This window comes from Struthio camelus, chromosome 3, assembly GCF_040807025.1.
Source record: "Struthio camelus isolate bStrCam1 chromosome 3, bStrCam1.hap1, whole genome shotgun sequence".
In the NCBI taxonomy this organism is placed as follows: domain Eukaryota; kingdom Metazoa; phylum Chordata; class Aves; order Struthioniformes; family Struthionidae; genus Struthio; species Struthio camelus.
The window spans coordinates 50,032,938-50,051,021 of NC_090944.1; the positions used below are offsets into that span (position 1 = coordinate 50,032,938).

General features: G+C 40.9%; 1 protein-coding gene across 5 annotated transcripts in view; it reads right to left on the minus strand.

Annotated features, from left to right (window-relative positions):
* Positions 1–632: 632 nt before the first annotated feature.
* GABRR2 (gamma-aminobutyric acid type A receptor subunit rho2) overlaps positions 633–18,084 on the minus strand; it is a 41,787-nt gene continuing 24,335 nt past the window's right edge. For 3 of the 5 annotated variants that reach the window (XM_009668359.2, XM_068937757.1, XM_068937756.1), the window contains 6 exons: positions 16,430–16,653; positions 12,786–12,868; positions 11,071–11,211; positions 10,629–10,781; positions 8,634–8,830; positions 633–4,933 (listed from right to left, as the gene is read on the minus strand). In XM_009668359.2, the coding sequence (XP_009666654.2) occupies positions 4,625–4,933; positions 8,634–8,830; positions 10,629–10,781; positions 11,071–11,211; positions 12,786–12,868; positions 16,430–16,653 (1,107 nt within the window). In that variant the 3' untranslated portion in view covers positions 633–4,624. The remainder of the gene's footprint in view (positions 4,934–8,633; positions 8,831–10,628; positions 10,782–11,070; positions 11,212–12,785; positions 12,869–16,429; positions 16,654–18,084) is intronic. The other 2 variants (XM_009668360.2, XM_068937755.1) reach the window with 2 other exon arrangements.

The following is an 18,084-nucleotide window of genomic DNA, read 5'->3' on the forward strand; positions in this document are numbered from 1 at the left end:
TTTTTGTAAAGGAAGTTATCAGCTTAGTGTGAGACTGGATTGTATTTTAATTTGAATAGTGCTAAAGTCTGGTTATTTTTAAATACATATTTTTCACTTTAAATTTTAGCAGGGCAGTATCTCACCTACCTCATGCCTTACTGTAATCTTTTCATTGTGGAAACTTGGCAGACAAGAGCCATTCTTCAATAGTCCTGGTATCAATCTAGTTTATGTGCATTTCTTTTTAGTCTTATTATCTGCATGAGGCATAATAGCTAAGATCTGGCAGCTAGGATCTAAGAGCAGTTTTATTTTCCATTAGTGATTGCGGAGGCAATCTTTTCAGAGGCTCAGAGGAGGAATTAAATGGCCAGTTCTTATTTATAGTCAAATGGAGACTCAGAAATCTACCTGCCATTTGGGCTTTTGAAAATGTCCTCTTAAATTTAGAGTAATTATTAAAATTTCTTCCATTGTGGGTTGCAGTTTTTACAAAAGATCTCTGCCGCTTACAGCTATAATTAATGGCTCAGTTTTGCCAAGGAGCTTTGCATACTTAAAAGTACTTGCATGCTTCCACTGAATTTCTTCTGTCTTTTGAGACTGGTTTTTATTTAAATTCAGTTACAAATGAGGTGTTTATTCAAATTCTTTACCAGTAGGCATTAACTCTTAGTTAGCATCACTCCACGTAATAATTAAAAGTAATGTTTTAAACTTCACACAATGAAATGGGCCCATTTCCAGCCTTTCCATTTGTTTTTTTACTACCAAATTTGATTACAGAAATCAGCACAGTGGATTGCAGCAACTGTACAGCCAATTTAGCATCAGCCTTCCTTGCACGTTTCTCAACACAGCCTTCTCCAGAATAAAAAGGTTAAGAGAACCCATAATTTTTAATTATGGAATAACTTGCCAACACCCCGTTTCTTAGCCCTTGACCAGCCAGTTCAAAGCCTTTCTTCAGTCCAACATAGTCTATAGGTTTTCTTGGGCATAATAAATGGTAGTTTACATACAACATGCTACAATTTCATAAATGTACTCTATTTAACATAAGTATACGTCCCAGTGTCTTCCTTTGTTATAAGTTACATGCATGCACATTATACATATGTAAACATATTTATAGTTGCTTTTTTTCAAAGACGTGATTTGGTTAGACAGAAGTAAAAAAAGTATAATCTAGCCAGAATGAGCTGGGCTGACGTTTTCTCTCTTGACAGTTGGATCAGGTTATTCAGAGATGGCGCATTCACCAATGGGCTTTCTACACCCAAATCTCTTATACACTTCCGAAAATCCTGTCCATTGGTAAGTTAATTTTCCAGATGCTTAGTGTTTCACCAAATTGGGCTGAAGCCATCCGATGGTGTTCGGAGCTTAACTGTAGGCACCAGTTCTTAAAACATTGGTTGGATCTTGCAAGCGGAAGTTAAACAGTGCTAATGAAGCCTCTTCCAACCCGGGAGAGAAGAAGGGTGAAATGCATGCTCAATAATCACACTCCAGCTATTCGCTCTGGCTTCATGCCTAGCCAGTCCCCTCTTAATAAGCAGGAAAACACAACTGATAAGCTGTAGGATGCAGATGTCTTTGTTTTATTTGCATCTATACATTTTATCTATTGTTTTAACCAATAATGAGCATAAGCAGTACCCAGGATAGAGACTTGTTTTTCCTTTAAGAAAAAAATACCCTCCTTGAAGATTTTATGGACTGTGTAATTGTGTCCGGTAGAAATAAACATGGATATTTCATTAAACACCAATCTCTATCACTTATGCACACACGCATGTAAAATAAGACTAAGGTAAGGGGGAAACCTCTTCAAAACTGGTTTATTAAGTAGCATTTAAACTATAGGTAGCACTAGTGCAAAAGATGATAGGCTAGAAAGAACTGTCTCTGTCATCACATAAGTTTTAAGGGAAAAAGAGATGCAATAAAAGAGTAAAGCACTAGGTCTTTTTTTGTATGGCAGGAGGCATTATTTATAGACAATATTTACTTTTTGGCTATTGGTGTATATTTAGATACCACCCCCCCCCCAAATTAAAAGTGGCCTGTTAACTCTACTCTTCCAAATGGCTGATATAACTGAAACAATTTTATCTTTTGCATGTGGATATCTAACAAGATTTTTTTGATTTCTTCCAGCTAGACTGATTCAGAGGACACATCTGAAGAAACCACTGGTAACTAAGAGAAAATACTTCAGACTCCTGCAAGGTTTTCTGCTCAGAAATCACAACCGCGCTCCACATATATGCTAGTAAGTTAAACCTCCCGGCAACTCCTGAGGTAGGTAAATATTATTGCTCCCCATTTCCCAGATGGCGAAGCTGAGGCACCGAGAGGCCAAACGGCATGCCGAGGGTAAGGTAGAAAGCCGGGCAAAATGAGGAGTAGGATCCAAGTTTCTTACTTCCCGTCTCAGTGATTTAACTTTACCGTTCAGGTGCCTTCCTTCAGCTTACGTCCGACAGCCTAAGAACGGGCCTCTCAGTTTGCTCGCTTTTGCCTCCGAAACACGGCAGCGTTTTTTTTTTAAAAAGGGCTAAAATTAAAGAATGCATTTTGTTATGTAGGGGTTTTAACCTCTCAAAAGTCGGGCGGGCTATTTCTTTAATATTTCTTGCCTCTTTACAATAGCAACTTTTTACCTCCGCCAGTAACCGTGAGAGGTATCCAGGTTTCAACGTGGAGAAGGGTGATGCGTGGTGAATACACTGCTCTGATGACACTGGAAAGAAACGGCAGGCTGGCATATAGGACAAGCCTTCCCTCAGATATTGTCTTTTCATGGCTTCCCTTCTGCTCTCTCTAGCAATTTCAGGGCTGTTTTTTTTTTCTTTTATGATGATGCAGAACTCTGTTTATTTCAGTTATTAACATGGGTGATGATCAATTCCGTTTCCACTAAATTGGCGTGACCATTGAAATAGGCTTCAACGTAGGCAGCAATATTTGAGGCAATAGGTAAATTCTAGGTATTCTGAAGATGACACTTCCAAGCCTGCTTCTAAACCTCCTTCAGATTTAAAATGTAAGTATTACTGCTACAGTAAGCAGAAGATTTCAAAGCCCAAGCAATAGTTACAGTCTTATTAGTATTTCTGTTTGCTTTTCGGGTAAAGGGGGATGGATGTTACATTTGGTATATGCGAGAGTATTGTTAGAGATTAAATGCCTGCACCATTACCTCTGTGATTTATTCAAATCTTCCTGTCCAAAACACTAGTCAGATGACCTAATCATACTGTTGAATTGGCCTCCAACTTCCATATCGAGTCTTGGTGCTTCAAGCTCTTCCCACCTGGCTGAGTTTCAGCTTGGCAACCAAATGTTTCAATGAACATAATCTCCTCCACAGCCCAACAAAACCATGGTGTTTATTTAAAAATAAAGAGCATGCAAATCCAGCTATCACTGTCTTGCCGCTATCACACAGATACGCCTGTGTCTTGCTGTCAGCATCATTAGCAAAGGAAGGGGGGATAACAGAACACCAAGCACATAAGCTTGCTACAGTATTCTCCAGCAGCTTCACAGGACTTATGTTGACCTTGTGGTTGACTGAATCCCATAGTATTATTTTTGGCTGCTTTAATTTCTGAAATGATTATACGTCTGCAGAGACAGGTTCTGGCAGGCCTCTCTCCCTCTTGATCCAAAATGACTAAACTGAAGGACAATGTGTATCTTTGGAGAGGTATATCGGGATATATAGTTTCTCTGTGGGCTGCACTTTCCTCATAGGGATGAGGAATGCCCTGGAAAGCTACCAGTGCTGCCCTCAACACTGCTTTCTACTTTCCGCTGTGAACAGAGAAAGTGATGGTCCCAGAGACACTGCCCATTCCTGTGTGATAACTGCATGCCACACGCTGGTTTCCCTCCTATTTTAGAGGGCAGGTGCTACATACCATGTGCTGTGCTCCACTTAAAGGGTGAACACTAACTAAACCTGCCTAAACTTCCTTTTTTGATTATCCATGAACTCTGGAAGCCATTCTCTGTGAGTTCATGGGCTTCTCTGCTTTGCTTTATCATCACTCCCTACTTCTAATTTGGAAAAAAATTACTACAGACTCAAATGTGTCACCTGCACTCTGTAACCAACCCTGTTGATCCCATCCAGTCAATAGTCCTATTGGCATCAATGCAAGTCCTGTCCAGAGACCAGAATTTGCATGCTGCAAAGAAGTCTTGTTCATAAGCCAATGAAAAGACATATGATGTTCATAAACCAAGTCTAATCCATCAGGACAGCCCAGGTGAGTGTTGTCTGCAGTTTCCCATTGCACAGCAAGCACCAGCAGTGTTGCCAGCTCCATATGTATGTCCAGCACCTTTTGGGCAAATGGTGAGTGCGTATTTTCAAGTATGAGAAACAGCATGTACCACAAAGCAAACTGGAACTGGGGTAGGGGTTGGACAGTAACCAGCATGACAGGTTTCTCCATGATGTCTGTGCATGGAGTTGCCCACTGGAGGCTGTGTCCTCCCCTTCACCCTTCAAAGAAGTAGCAAAATAATCAGTTTTCTAGCTTTCCAACCAAACTGGACTTTAAAAGAACCAATAAAAAAGAGCTTGTAGATGTTTTCTGCTTCAGTTACTGCCGCCACAGCATGCCTAGCTAAAGACAGACCAATATATCAAATTAAAAAATATATAGGTGCCTGGAAATATTAATCTTGAGTATTTATCAATTGCATGAGTGTTCTGGATGATGCGAAGGCCCACATGGCCCTTCAGGCCTCTCTTCCTTGATGAATTAGATTCACTGCTCATAGTCAAGTGCACGACCATCTTTTCTTGTTTTTCTTCCTCTGGGACCACCTGGCTTCTCGTATAACCTGCCAGGCTGTTGGCATCAGATTCACTGTAGTTTCCATCCAGCATCATAGTTTTCGAATGAGGTATCCCACACATACACGGAAACTAGGAACACAAACAAGAAACATAGCTGAACACTGGAAGAATACATTACCAACAAATATGATGCCTTTCTTTTTATAGACAGCTTGTAAATAGTAGAGCTTGAAATTTTAGCTGACATACTGTAAGTTTCTCTTTCAGCAAAACTCCCGTTTTTTCGCTTGTGTTCCAAAAGACAGAGATGTAGTTTAGCTACGCTGCTTGGACAAGCTGCTTCAGAACAAGCGACTAGAAAAGTGCTTTAGTGGACATAAAAACTAACCAAAAGGTTTTCTTAGCTAGCTCTATTCAGGCTGGCTATTTTGAAATTCCTTGTTATGCATTCTTTGTTTCTATAAATATACAAGGGCAAGATGCAGTTATACCTGTGGAAACAGCTTTTTTCAGTAAATATTATGGAAAAAAGGGCCAAGTTCTGTTTTCATAGATGTACATGTTTCCTTTGTAAATCTGATTTTAGACCAAGGCAAGAACTAGTTAAAAGACCACTGTAAAATCCTAGCCCTGTCGAAGTCAATGTCAAAACTTATATTAACTTCAGCAGCACCAGAATTCATTCCGCATGTCTAAGAGAAACACTGAATACAGGTAAACTTTGAATTGCAAATACTGTCTTTTCATACTTAAAATCTGTAGGTGTTCTGTCTCAGCAACATGGATTATATAGTTGCATGCAAGGAAAATGGACTCCAAATGCTGCTTTCTGCTAGGACTTACTGCCTCTGATCCCTCACAGACTGCTTTCCTTACCCAATAGCACATTGCCCCAGATTCCCTCTTCTGCTGACTTTAATGTTTGTGTTATCCAAGGACTAGTATTCAAGGATAAGTTCAGCTAAAATAACAAAAGACATAAACAGGAAAATACAGTATATTCAGCATGCTCCTCAGGAAACTATGCACTCAAGGCTTTTTCTTCAAATTATTTAACCAACCAGCCATGTTGCTTACTGATAAACTGAAAATCAGATTATGAATTGTTTTCTATGTTCTAGTCAAAACCAAATGATTTGGCATCAGCAAACGATGTCAGAAAAACATGGCAAGATTATAGCCCGTTTGTTTTACTTGCTAGACCCATCACTCTGGGGACCTTTCAGAACATTCTGTGCATACAGTTGAACGTAAACTGGGTTTTGAGACGTATTTTATACTAAGCAAATATACCTAGAACTTGAGATTTTTTGTGGTATAAAGACTTATTTTTGACTCTCTCTGAAGATAAATTATATCCCTTATTTCCTCCTTCTCCCCTGGAAAATAAAAAAAAAACACAGAAAGAGTTGCAGCAGGATCGTTAGGTATCAGCTGACAGGTCCAGGAGACAATGGGTGGAAAGGTAAGCAGTTAATGCTGTTAATGCTGTTAATTGCTGCAGGACCCAACAGGAATTAAAATTCAGTAGATTTACTTTTAGTCCCCAGGTGGAATCAGTTTGGCTTGAGAGCATAGGGTTATTCCCTTTAGCTTAATGTACTGTGTGCACTGACAGTCACCCAGGCGGACAAGGGAGCCTAAAACACTAAAAAGCAATTTGCGTGAGGTCTTAAATTGCACCTGTCTTCACATAGATGCATACATACAGAAGAAGTACGTTACCTAATTTTACTCCACAGTAATTTTAGGCTATGTCTACACTAGTAAATTAAATGCTGCCCGGGAACTTGACTGACTCATTTTTGTCCAGGCCAACTAGCACCTAAAATTTCCCATGCATGGCTCAGGAATTAGTATCAGCCACTGACCATTCCCCATAGGCAGTTCACAGGTAAGTACTCTGGATTTGAGGCAAAGAAGGTTTTACAGTAGATACTCCATGCCAACCAGTCTTTTGCCTGGGCACATTTAATGTATTGGTGCAGACACAGCATGGAGCCCATTTCTGGGCAGTCTGAAGTATTCAGGTTCAGATTCTTTGGGTCTTTCACAGGGGAGTAGCTTTGGCTACTACTTCCTCAAGAGTCCTTAAACCTACATTTTACCACAGTCCCCTCAATTGTGCTGCTTATTATCTCTGTTTCCGTTACCACCATTGGGGATTGATATGGTAAGAGGTGGAAGATGGAATCTTTTACCTTGTATAGTAAAAAGGCATGTGCTGCATGAATATAGAAGATGGCAATGCAGAAGGCTCAATAAAGGAAAGATGTGGGATATAAATAACAAGCTGTGCCTTCACTGGATGTGAGAAAACTTTCCTGAAAACTTAGCAGAACAGTAACAAAGTCTTTCATCTTATTCCTGTGATACGTTTCAAGATAAAAAATAAGAGTTGTGTTGCATTAAAATAAGGGTTATGCTGGGCAAGTCAAATCTATCAAGGATCATTTTGTGTTATTTCCTGAGCACGGACAAGATGTGCTGGGTTTATACAGAACACCATCTTCCAGGGACGCAGGCGGTCTAATCAAGGTTGGCTAACAGGCCACAGACCGCTGCTCACATACAGCAAACTGGACACACTGGACTCACTGTGCTTGCACCGAGCAACTCTATCTTGTGCTGCAGAGAACTGCTGTGCTCTGGATGAAGACTAGGATGTTGGCACAGATAAATCAGACATCCAGAGGTACAGGCAGATTGGGATGACACTGGGCCTGTTTAAGTAAGCTTTCCAGAGTCTCACTCCTGTGGAAAAGGCCTTGGACATAGATAAAATTTTGTCACAAGAGTTTATTGACTTTATTGTAATCAATTTTTAAAATATGTCTGACTAAATTTTTGATGGGATGTTAACTAGGAAAGCTATTGGGCTGGTAGGGGAGCTGTCCTATACTGCCAGGATGCCACAGAAGGAAGTACAAGGGGATGAGAAGGAAATGCAAAGCTGAAAGAGTGGTTCAGAGCTTGTGGTCTAATCTTTAGAAAGATGCTGCCTGCCCTGGCATTTCTGAAGTAGTTTCTCCAGGAACAAAAGGTGGTAGGTTACCAAGCTGTAGACTTAGTTTCTAACGGGAGGAATGAAGTTGTATAATATGGTGGTGTTCTAAATGTGCTGGGGCTGGAAAAAAAAATGGGTCCCAATCCCTACTGCTCAAAGGATGATGGTGTTTTGCTTAAGAACAAGGAAGAAGGGGTTGGAAAGGACCTCAGGAAGTCTCCAGTTCAACCTCCTGCTCAAAGCAGGGCCAGCTATGGGATCAGACCAAGTTGCTCCGGTCTTTTTCCAATCGAGTCTTGAAAACCTCCAAGGATGCAGGATAAGACCTATCATAGCAGATAAAAAGTACAAACATAAACTTGGCTGAATGGCTTTTGCGTGTGTTTGGTTTCAGGAAATAAGTCTACTATCACTTTCATTAAATCCAGTTTCCAGAGTGAAGCTGACTATTGAGGTGGGACAGTAGTTCACTCTGAGTAGTACCTTTACTTAAAAATATAATAGTTGTAGCCTCCGCAGTGAAATATCAGATTTAATGTTTCCTCTTTAATCATTCTCATACAGTCGCAGGTTGCAGACTTCCCCAGTTCTGATCATGCTCTCCTCTCCTCTGCTGTTTCTACAAGGACCCATGAGTCCAACACCTGTTTTTGTGGTATCAGCACTTCAGCATCAGGTTGAGCAGTGTAAACAAATTGAATTATACACACATGGATGTCATGTTTTCCTATTTACAGACACATGAAACAGCCAATATAGAGACAATTAGCTGTTAAAAGAAAAAAAGAATACATGGGTAAACAAAATAAAAACTTCTTTCACCCTCTCCCGGAGTTTCCTCTCCTTCCGTTCTTGCACTGTAGTCAGGTAATTCACTGCTGCGTATTCCAGCACCGAGAGAAAGACAAACACAAAACTGACCCATAGGTAGATGTCCACCGCTTTGATGTAGGAAACACGGGGCATGGAGGCATTCACTCCTGTGATGATTGTAGACATGGTCAGCACGGTGGTTATCCCTGGCAAGAAACAAGAGAAGCAAATGCCATTGGCTCATACAATCCATAAGGCCATCAATGTAGAGTTTTTGTCTCAAAAAGCCCCACAATTGTCCTCTGTATTGGCTTACAGATATTCAATATGATGCATTCAGTGATAAGTATCTCTCCTACCAATATAAAACCACTCGACTGCCTGCACTTCTGTGCACATGATGGGTTCAGTTTTGATGAGCAATGGAGCAGCGTTTCACCTGGGTTAGTGTTTAACTCCCTCCTTAACCTGCAGGTTTAGGATTCCTCTCTCCACTGAGGAAGTTGCTCAGATTTCCTTTAGCCAACTTTTTCTACTTTAACACAGTGCTGAGAGCCTGGTCCACTAATACCTGTGGTGAAAAGGACTATTGTTTTCTAGCTGCAGCAATTTGTGTTACTGGGACCATCAGAAAGCAACTGAGTAGTTATTGACTTTTGGTCACAGCTAAAGAGGATTTCTTCTACATCACTGACCTCAAAAGGGACATGCAACAAAGATAAAATCTATACCATGTGGTTGCAGAAATGTTTTACATGAAACAATGCAAAAGAAGGTTTTATGTTTTTATCTCAAGGAATCTCAAGGAACCTACAGTTCAAGACACGGAAATCAAAAAGTTTTGAACAGTCATTATACTGTTTGTGTGTGTGTGTGTGTGTGTGTGTGTGTGTGTGTGTACGCACACGTGCACGCATTCCTCTCTCTCTCTCTCTCTCTCTCTCCCCGTACATATATGTATAGATATGGATATATGGATATATATGCTTGTGTATGTATATATATATTTAGATATATAGAGATACAATCATTCAAAATAATACATACTTCATCTGGATAGTCATGGGGAGAAAAATATTCACAATTTTCCAAAGCCTCTTAAATATAGAAAATGGAGCCGAGAAGCATTTGTAGCTTCTTCAGCCATTTTAAACTAGTGACCACTGCAAGCACAGACACTGTTCTACACTTTTAAACAGCTTTTTTTTTAAATAACATTCACTGAACACATTTCTTTCAGTGAAGTAGACTCTTTGCTGCCTCTTCTCATATGTGTGCTGCAGTGCAAAGCTCTCTGACTGAGACAAATTATAGGGCTAATATACTGGCTTTACCCTTTTATCAGAGGTGCTCTGATTGTCCCCAGAGGCGTGATAGGTTGAGGAGCATCTAGGTTTGCAGATGTTAATAGGGTTTGATCCCCTGCCACCTTTCTTCCCTAACTTTGTGAAGATGTGCCAGGCTGACTCCCTCCAGGCACCCTGGAGTAGGAGACTGGCCACAGCAGAGGTGCTGGCTGGTTGGGAAGACACATACCTGGGCTGGGGTACCCAGTCAGGCAGCTGGGACACAGCAAGATCCTTTTCTGGATCTAATCCTAGGCACTCACGGCAATTGTAGCAAAAATCTATATCTCTCCGTAGGTCCCTAAACACTCATAAAAATCCAGCCTCACTGATGGCAATGTTTGTCTCAGAACTGCAGGATTGGACAATGGTGAGAAATCTTGATTCATTAACTCAAAAATATTAGAATCTCTCTTTTCTGCCTGGCTTTCTTTATAAAAAGAGAGCTCTTTGCCATGAGCTAAATATCAATCAGGAGGACCGCTTTGATGAAGGACTTAAGACAAACTGCAAGTTTTACGCTATATTAATCATCTGATAAAACAGACATTTGCTTCTCCAGTATCTTTAACCAACAAAATGGGCCATTTCCATTCCTGACAAATCTTTAACGTTCAAAGATTTTAACATTTGTTTGGCTTTTTTTAGTTGCACTCACCCAAAGAGACTCTCGCAGGTACTGCTCTGTGGTCAATCCAGAAAGACACCCAGGACAACATGACCATCAGAGTGGCAGGGAAGTAGGTTTGGAGCAAGAAGAAGAAGATGTGTCGGTGCAAGGTGAAGTTTATGTAGAGGCGATTGTACCAACCTTAGAGAGAGGAAAGCCAGGATCGGTGTGAATAGCTGGCATGGTAAGATACTAGTCTTTTGATCTTTTATTTCTAAAGAGCGGAGAAAAGATAAACCAATCTTTCATGATATTTCTGATCATCATGTACTCTCCAGACAGTGGAGATCACATTTCAGTGTCATACCACAGAAGACAAGCACAAACAAAGTCAGACAAGAAGTCTCACACAAGTAGTTAATATAGAAATGTTGTTAATATAGAAATTAACAATAGTTAATATAGTAGTTAATACAGAAAAGGCCAGTACCTGTGCTGCTGTAGAAAGCCAGTCTTGATGTAGTATGGAATTTTTGTATCAAAAACTGAGACAAAGAAATCTTCTCGTCAGTTTTCAGAGATTCATTCCCATTTTTCCAGTAAAGCATCAGATCTTCATCAGTGTAAGCATCTTACAGAAAGATGAAACACAATATAGCCTGGCTTTAGCTTGGAGGAAAAAAAATGGTTAACAGATCCAGAGAAAATTAAGAAACAGAAAGGCATCTTCTGCAAGTAGTAAAGCAACAGAAAAGTTTGATAAAGACAGTGGTTTGAAAAGATCTTGCCAAATGATGTGCCATAGCCACAAAAATAAATCAGATTATCCTGATTCAGGGAAACGCATCCTCACTTTATTCCACTGCTGGAATGGTGCTTTTCTGAGCATCACATACCAAAAATTATAGACAAAGGATTGCTAACTGATTTGCAGCATGGACTCATAATTCAAAGGAAGTAGCCATGGGTAAAATGGCTGAATTTAGAGCAAGAGGGAAATACAGACAGCTTAAACTATTTTAAAATGATAAAAGCAAAACTGACAGGTATGATTTCAAGCAGCAGTCTAGAAACATTTGAAGACTGAAAACTCAAAACTTGAAGGACTACATAGCATGATAGGAATGAGGAATGGAAAAAGGACAGTTAAGATGGTTAGAGGCTGGAGCACGTAACATAAGAGGAAAGCAGCTGGATTTATTCAGCATTAAAAAGTGTCTGCGGTGGGATCCAGCTGCTGTCTTAATGGGGGTTATAGAGAACAGGGAGCCAGACTCTTTCTAGAGATGGAGAGCAAAAGGACGACACACAACGGACACAAACTCCAGCAAGGGATTTTCCAAACAAGTATAAGGAAACTTCTTCATGATGAGGGCAGTCAAAAATCTGAACAGGCTGCACAGAGAGCTTGTGGAGTCTTTATTACCATGGCAATATTCAAAACCTGATAGGACATGGCCCTAAGCAACCCACTCAAATTGAAGGTTGTCTCTGTTTTGTGCAGGGAATTGGACCAGCTGATCTCCAGAGGTCCCCTTCAATGTAAACTATTCTATGTTTCTGTGATTCTGGTTTTTTGGTATAGGAAAATTTCAGTTAAATACCTAGGAGGACTTCAAAACGATTAGGCATTAGTCTTGGAATACCCTGGAGAAAGTTTGCAGAACAGATGTGAGAATCTTATTGTTCAAAGCATTTTTTCATCAGACAGTTAATTCCCATTACAGAAGCTGAGATCAGAAGGACAAGTCAAAGTGTTTGCAGGAACAGGATGATCATACGTAAAGGTCATCGATGATGAGATTTAGAGAAACCGAAAACAACTATCATTAAACTCAACATTTTACTGTGACATTTGAAAACATCACCTTCCAGCTATAAGCAATGAACACTGCAAAATTCACCCCAAAGTTTCTTATGCGCAAGCTCTTGGGAAACAACGTATGTTAAACACTTCCAATGGTGGGTTTTTTTTATAAATGCCATCTACTAAAATTCATACAAGAATGCTTTCCTTGCAGATTCCCCTCTGTCTTATACCAGAAAGGCCAGATACACCACCCAGTAAATCAATAGAAAGACTCCCAGTGACTTCAGTGAACGTTTCTTCAGGCACTAAAATAGACTCTATTCTGAAACGTGTTAGCCTATGTGTGTGCAGCCAGCTATGGAGTGCATTTAGCTAGGAAGAGGGATATAACATACAGCTTTCCAGCTCCAGAGAACATGTCTGAGAATCCAAGGGAAAGCGACTGAAGTCCATGTTGCACATTGCTGTCACTGTGATCCTAGACAACCAAAAACAGAAAGGTTGTTTTCCATGAGGATCAAAGGTGGGAGCATGTTGATATAGATAAATCATTTTGCAGCTTTAAACCCATCAATTATGCGTAACATTAGCATAAAGCACCCAAGAAAACACCTAGCAATTATTCAAGTCCAGGCGAGATGGACTACGCACAAAAACTCCAAAGGAAGCTGTAAGCTCAATACCTATCAAGGAACTAAAGCACTACCTTGGACATTACAGTATTACTAATGACAATACTGATATTTCTACTCTCTGTTATATCCAAGTTTTTCCCTAAAAGGAACAACTCAAAAAATAACTTCTCCACTTACATTTGAAGCTTTCTCTATATCTGGTTTGATAAAGGTTTCTTCATTTTTCCCTTTGTTCAGTTCCCACCATAGTCACCCCAACAATGACCAAAGCCTAAGCCATGAATATTGCAAGGCAGAATATTCTTCCAGTATATACAACATTAAGGCAAAAATGGCTTCTTTCAGTGCTGGAGCAAATTCTTTTAATCTGGAAGGGTTTTTTATTACTGAGGACAGGAGGTGGAAAACGGGTGTAGCTATTCTTGAAGGAGCAAGATTTGTCTCTGTTAAATTCAAGTCTTAGCTAAAGATCTGCAGTAATTCCAGGTTCATTTTTTAAATCTGAGTCTAACATTATGTGACAAGTTTTCCAGAGGACCAGTAAACTTTCCCTTGTGGACATATTTGCAATGGAGTTCCCAAGGGGTAAATGAGCTGTAAGTCATCGTTTCAGAGGCCCACTTATATTGGCTGTGACCATTTTCTGGATTCACTGCAGATGTTGATAAAGAACTTTTCTTCTGTTCAAGGAATTGTAATCCAAATGCTGCTCTGACCTATGTACTATCACCCCTAAAAAGCACATGGCTTTGACTACAACGTACAGCAGAATTTTTCCATATGAGCTAAATTTAAAGAAGCTTTTTGGTAATATGTCCCAGAAGGTACATTGTAGTAATGACTAGTAATGACTAGTTTTGTGTAGCATTTGAACATTGTACAACTTGGTGCTATTTTCCTTCTTCAGGGTCACCTAAATTGTAGCATAGCCTGTAGTCATTAAAAATTCATTACTCAGGAACAGAAACTCAGCTCACCAATAAAACAATCTTCAGTTAAAGTGCAATTATTCCAGTGGCCTTGAAAGCATGAGGCCCCCACGAGGAATGAAACACCTCTCATTTCAGTCTGCTTACATTCACACTACTAACACAAGGCGTATGGTAGACACATATCCTGAGAGAACCTGCATGTGCTACAAAATGCTTTAACAAAATGGTCTGAATACCCATTTTAATCAGTAGAGATCAGACCAATCAAATCAATACAATCAATAGGGCAGAGCCTAGAGAACAAGTTCATCTGTCCATCCCAGGGTGAGCCAAATCTAGTCCCATTGACTGTATTCGCAAGGGGCTTGATTCAGCGGCCCACAGGCAGACAATCTTGCAACTTTTGAAGGTATCTGCCTGGCCTCCTGCTCCCTCCAGAAGGGTACAGTTGCCCATAGGTCCTGTGTCATATCACCTCAATCCCATGAGGACATCTCAGACACTCAAGGACAGCCCAAATGGTATCAGGTGCTCACATGTGGGCAACTGAATCAAGGTGTAGGTCTCTGATGACTAAAGAGGAGTGTAAGGCATCTTGCACATCACTTACATCCACATTTAGGTGACTTGATTTGGAGCTGAAGGACACCCCAAAGGCTTCACCGAGTTGCTCACAACTAGGTGTCTCACAGCACATCAGGGTATCTCGTTTGACCTCCAGCTGCCACTCCAGAAGGCACAGTCTGCCATCAGGTCTGCATCATAACACATAATGGGTGCCAATCCCATGCAGATAGCTCAGATGCCCGAGCCCAGTTCCAATGCCACTAAACATCTATGCTTAGGCAGCTGGATCATATTCTGAGTGTCCCGAATGTTGCTAGGACCAAATATCACTCGCATTATCATTCTCCCTATTAAATTGTTAAGTTCACAGTAAGGAATCAAATTATCCATCTAACTCATGTGCTGAGGTTACTCACACACTTTTCTCATGGGGTAAGACTACAAAGTCATATTACCTGTTTAATCACTCACAGAAAACTGTGAAAGTAAATAAACTGCATGTGGGCAAATGGGCAGAATTGAACAGAGCCAATCTTTGCCATTAAAAATACTCAACCTTCATTTTGTCTGTTGAACACTGCTAATGAGTAGCATGCTGCTGGCTTCAGTGCATGAGAATTGTAGGATGTTAGCAATGGAAATGGATGATTAGTTTCTCTGAGCAACATCTCCGAAGGAGGTCTCTATCCACCTCCTGCTCTTCTTCCCTCAGCACCAACCTAATCTTTCACTGAACCTCTCTCTGGGTTTTTCTTCTGTCCTTGTCTCTGCTTCCCTGTGGTACCTTCTTTCTAATCCAACTCTAATAGAATGGATAGCATCTTTAGCTGCTTAGCTAAGGTGTGAGTAACTGGGCCTTTCACAAAATAAATGAATTCAGTAAATGGGTTCAGAACAGGGGAAGAGTACCTAAGCATTTGATCGAGATAGAATTTTCTAAATCACTAAGACTGGGCAAAATGAAGGGGCCATATGGTACATATTCACATTCTTACACACACACATTTCTTTTGTGGTTTTAATAATTTGTATATTTGTTAATAAATTCAATAGAATTATACTCGGAATACAGAGCCAATGAACATTAGAGACCCCTAGTTCAGTGGGATATTGCCCTATCTAGGACAATATCATCCAGTATATTTATTCTTCAAAAAGAAATAGTCTCCTAAATCAAACTTTATTTTAAAAAAAAACTTTCCTTGTTCTTGAGAATTATTTCATCATGACTGAAGTGAATAATTTCCAAAAAGATACTAGAACAGAAATCCTTGTGCTATACAACATTCGAAAGTCACTGTAAATTGTGAGCAAGTTTTCTGCCCTGGGAAAATATCTTTTTGTCTGGGCTCTTGAGCTTTTCTCCTCGGGCAGTGTGTTAGTCTCCACATCTCCTTTTGTATTCTTCTAAAGGAAATGAAATCTGCTGGGAAATGCCTCAGGATTGTTTCAGCCAACAAATACGTTAGAAAATCAGGGTGTCTTTAAAGCGGTGCTTTCAGCGTCAATAAACTTAAACCTTTATATCAACATGCACAAAAACAACAAAAAAAGGCTTTTCTAGACAAACAGGAAGCAAAATAGGATAATTCTAGAGGTCACCATCTGGTTTATCAGCAGCTTCCAGTTTAATCACACACTGACCCTGGGACAAACGCTCCTGACCGACTAAGCCCTCCTCTGACTGCGAAGAGTTAGGAGTACGCTTCCCCAGGGAGGAGATCATCCTATTACTGCCCACAGCAGGGTTTCATGCAGCTTCCTGTGAAGCATCTGGTACCAGGCTCAGCTGTGGCAGTAGCAGGGTTGGTTGTAACTGTTTGTGCGGTCACCAAAATGACGTCAAGAGCAGCATTCACAGGGAAGAGCCGGGGGTGCTCGCAAGCCACAGGGCTGCGTCTTTACCTCATGCTGTAGAGTACGTGACCGTCAGGGAACACTCGCAGCATGATGTTGTCCGTGGTCGTGTCATGAATGAACGATCTTTTGGAGTGCACGAAGAAGACATCTGGCACCCAGATCTTCTTCACAAGCCTGCCGTCGAAGGTCATGCTCTTGTTGGTGATGCTGGGAAACGAGAGGCGCTCATCCTTCCAGTAGTGCCTTAAGTACAAAGTCATAGTAAAATCCTTCATGAAAAAGGAAGAGAACCAGAAAGAGGGCTGTCAGTATTGCATTTTACAGCTACGACACATCAGACACATCTACCTGCTACCAGGTAGATGAAATCTACCCCCTTCTAAATGCTGTTTCTTTCCTAGACCAACACTCTTTGGGAATGGATTTTGCTGACAAAATAATTTCCAGTCAAAGCAGAACATGCATCCACAATCCACTCATATCATAAGCTATAGTGCAAGCACTCTAGCAAGGAGGAGGTGCTGGAGCATTTCCCATCAAGCCCTGCAGGGTCCTCATGCAATATGGCAGCTTTGTAGCCTGAATTGCCTACACGGGACGAACTGCAGAACCCAGTTATGTTCAGTCCTGAAAGGGGCACGAACGTGCCCCAAGAGAAGCGCTGCACTACAGGAAAGATTCTTGAATCCTGGCAAAATTCTGTTAACCATACGATCGATAGCAGGTTCGAAAGGAAATCCTTTCAAAATTAGCTTAATGATCAGGCTAAACACAAAGCAATTCATCCTAAAAAGGAACTAAATTATTGCAAACAGCAAGTGAGAGAACTGTTTTGCCTACTATACAAGTGTATAAATAAAGCCCTCTTTTAAGCTTGTTAGGGGGGCAGCAGCTTCAGTCACACGAAGGAAAACATCTGTTTGTTGATCCCAACCTGGCCGCTGAAGCTTTCAGAGCTGAATCTACTCTTTCATGGTGACAGATCAAATCCACTTTTTCTTTATACTCTCAGCTAAGCAAGTGGTTATGGCAGCTACAGCTGCCAAGTCTGGGCAGGCAGCAACACAGGCTACGATCTCTTCCTTAGCACTCAACAAGCCTTTCTTAAACCCACCACCACCAAGTCCTCATTTTTGCTTTGACAACAACAAGCCGTCTATTAATCTGACTTTCTGTTTTGGTTCTTCACAGATGGGAAGGTTTCCTTGGCAAGAGGACGTGTGCGGCACTGGTCAGGGATGCACGAGCGAGCTGTAGCTGCTGTCAGGGAGCGGGGAGGGCATAGAGACTGCCTGTGCTGACAGCAGGCAAGGACTCTGGCTCCTAGCTGGCCCCTTGACTGGTCCCACCGGGCAGGAGCCCTCTCCTCTCACCCTCAGCACCTCTGCTTCACCAAATAGGCCTCTGACAGCCAATGCACAACCACTCGCTGCAAACGAACGTCAAGCCAAAGTGGCAGCTGACAACGGCTTTTAAGTATAAAATTCAATTTATGGATGTTTCCCTGCAGCGTGAGTCAAAAAAAGCAGTTTGCAATCATTAATGGGTTGTTCCTTTCTGATCCACGCACACAGCCAGCTACAAATTGAGAAAAGGGGTTTATTTCACAATTTGTGGAAAGGAAATTCCTTAGAAAACAGGTTTTCTATTCAATATGAGAATGAGAATATATGCCAGAGGCACGGCAAAGGAGTCAATAG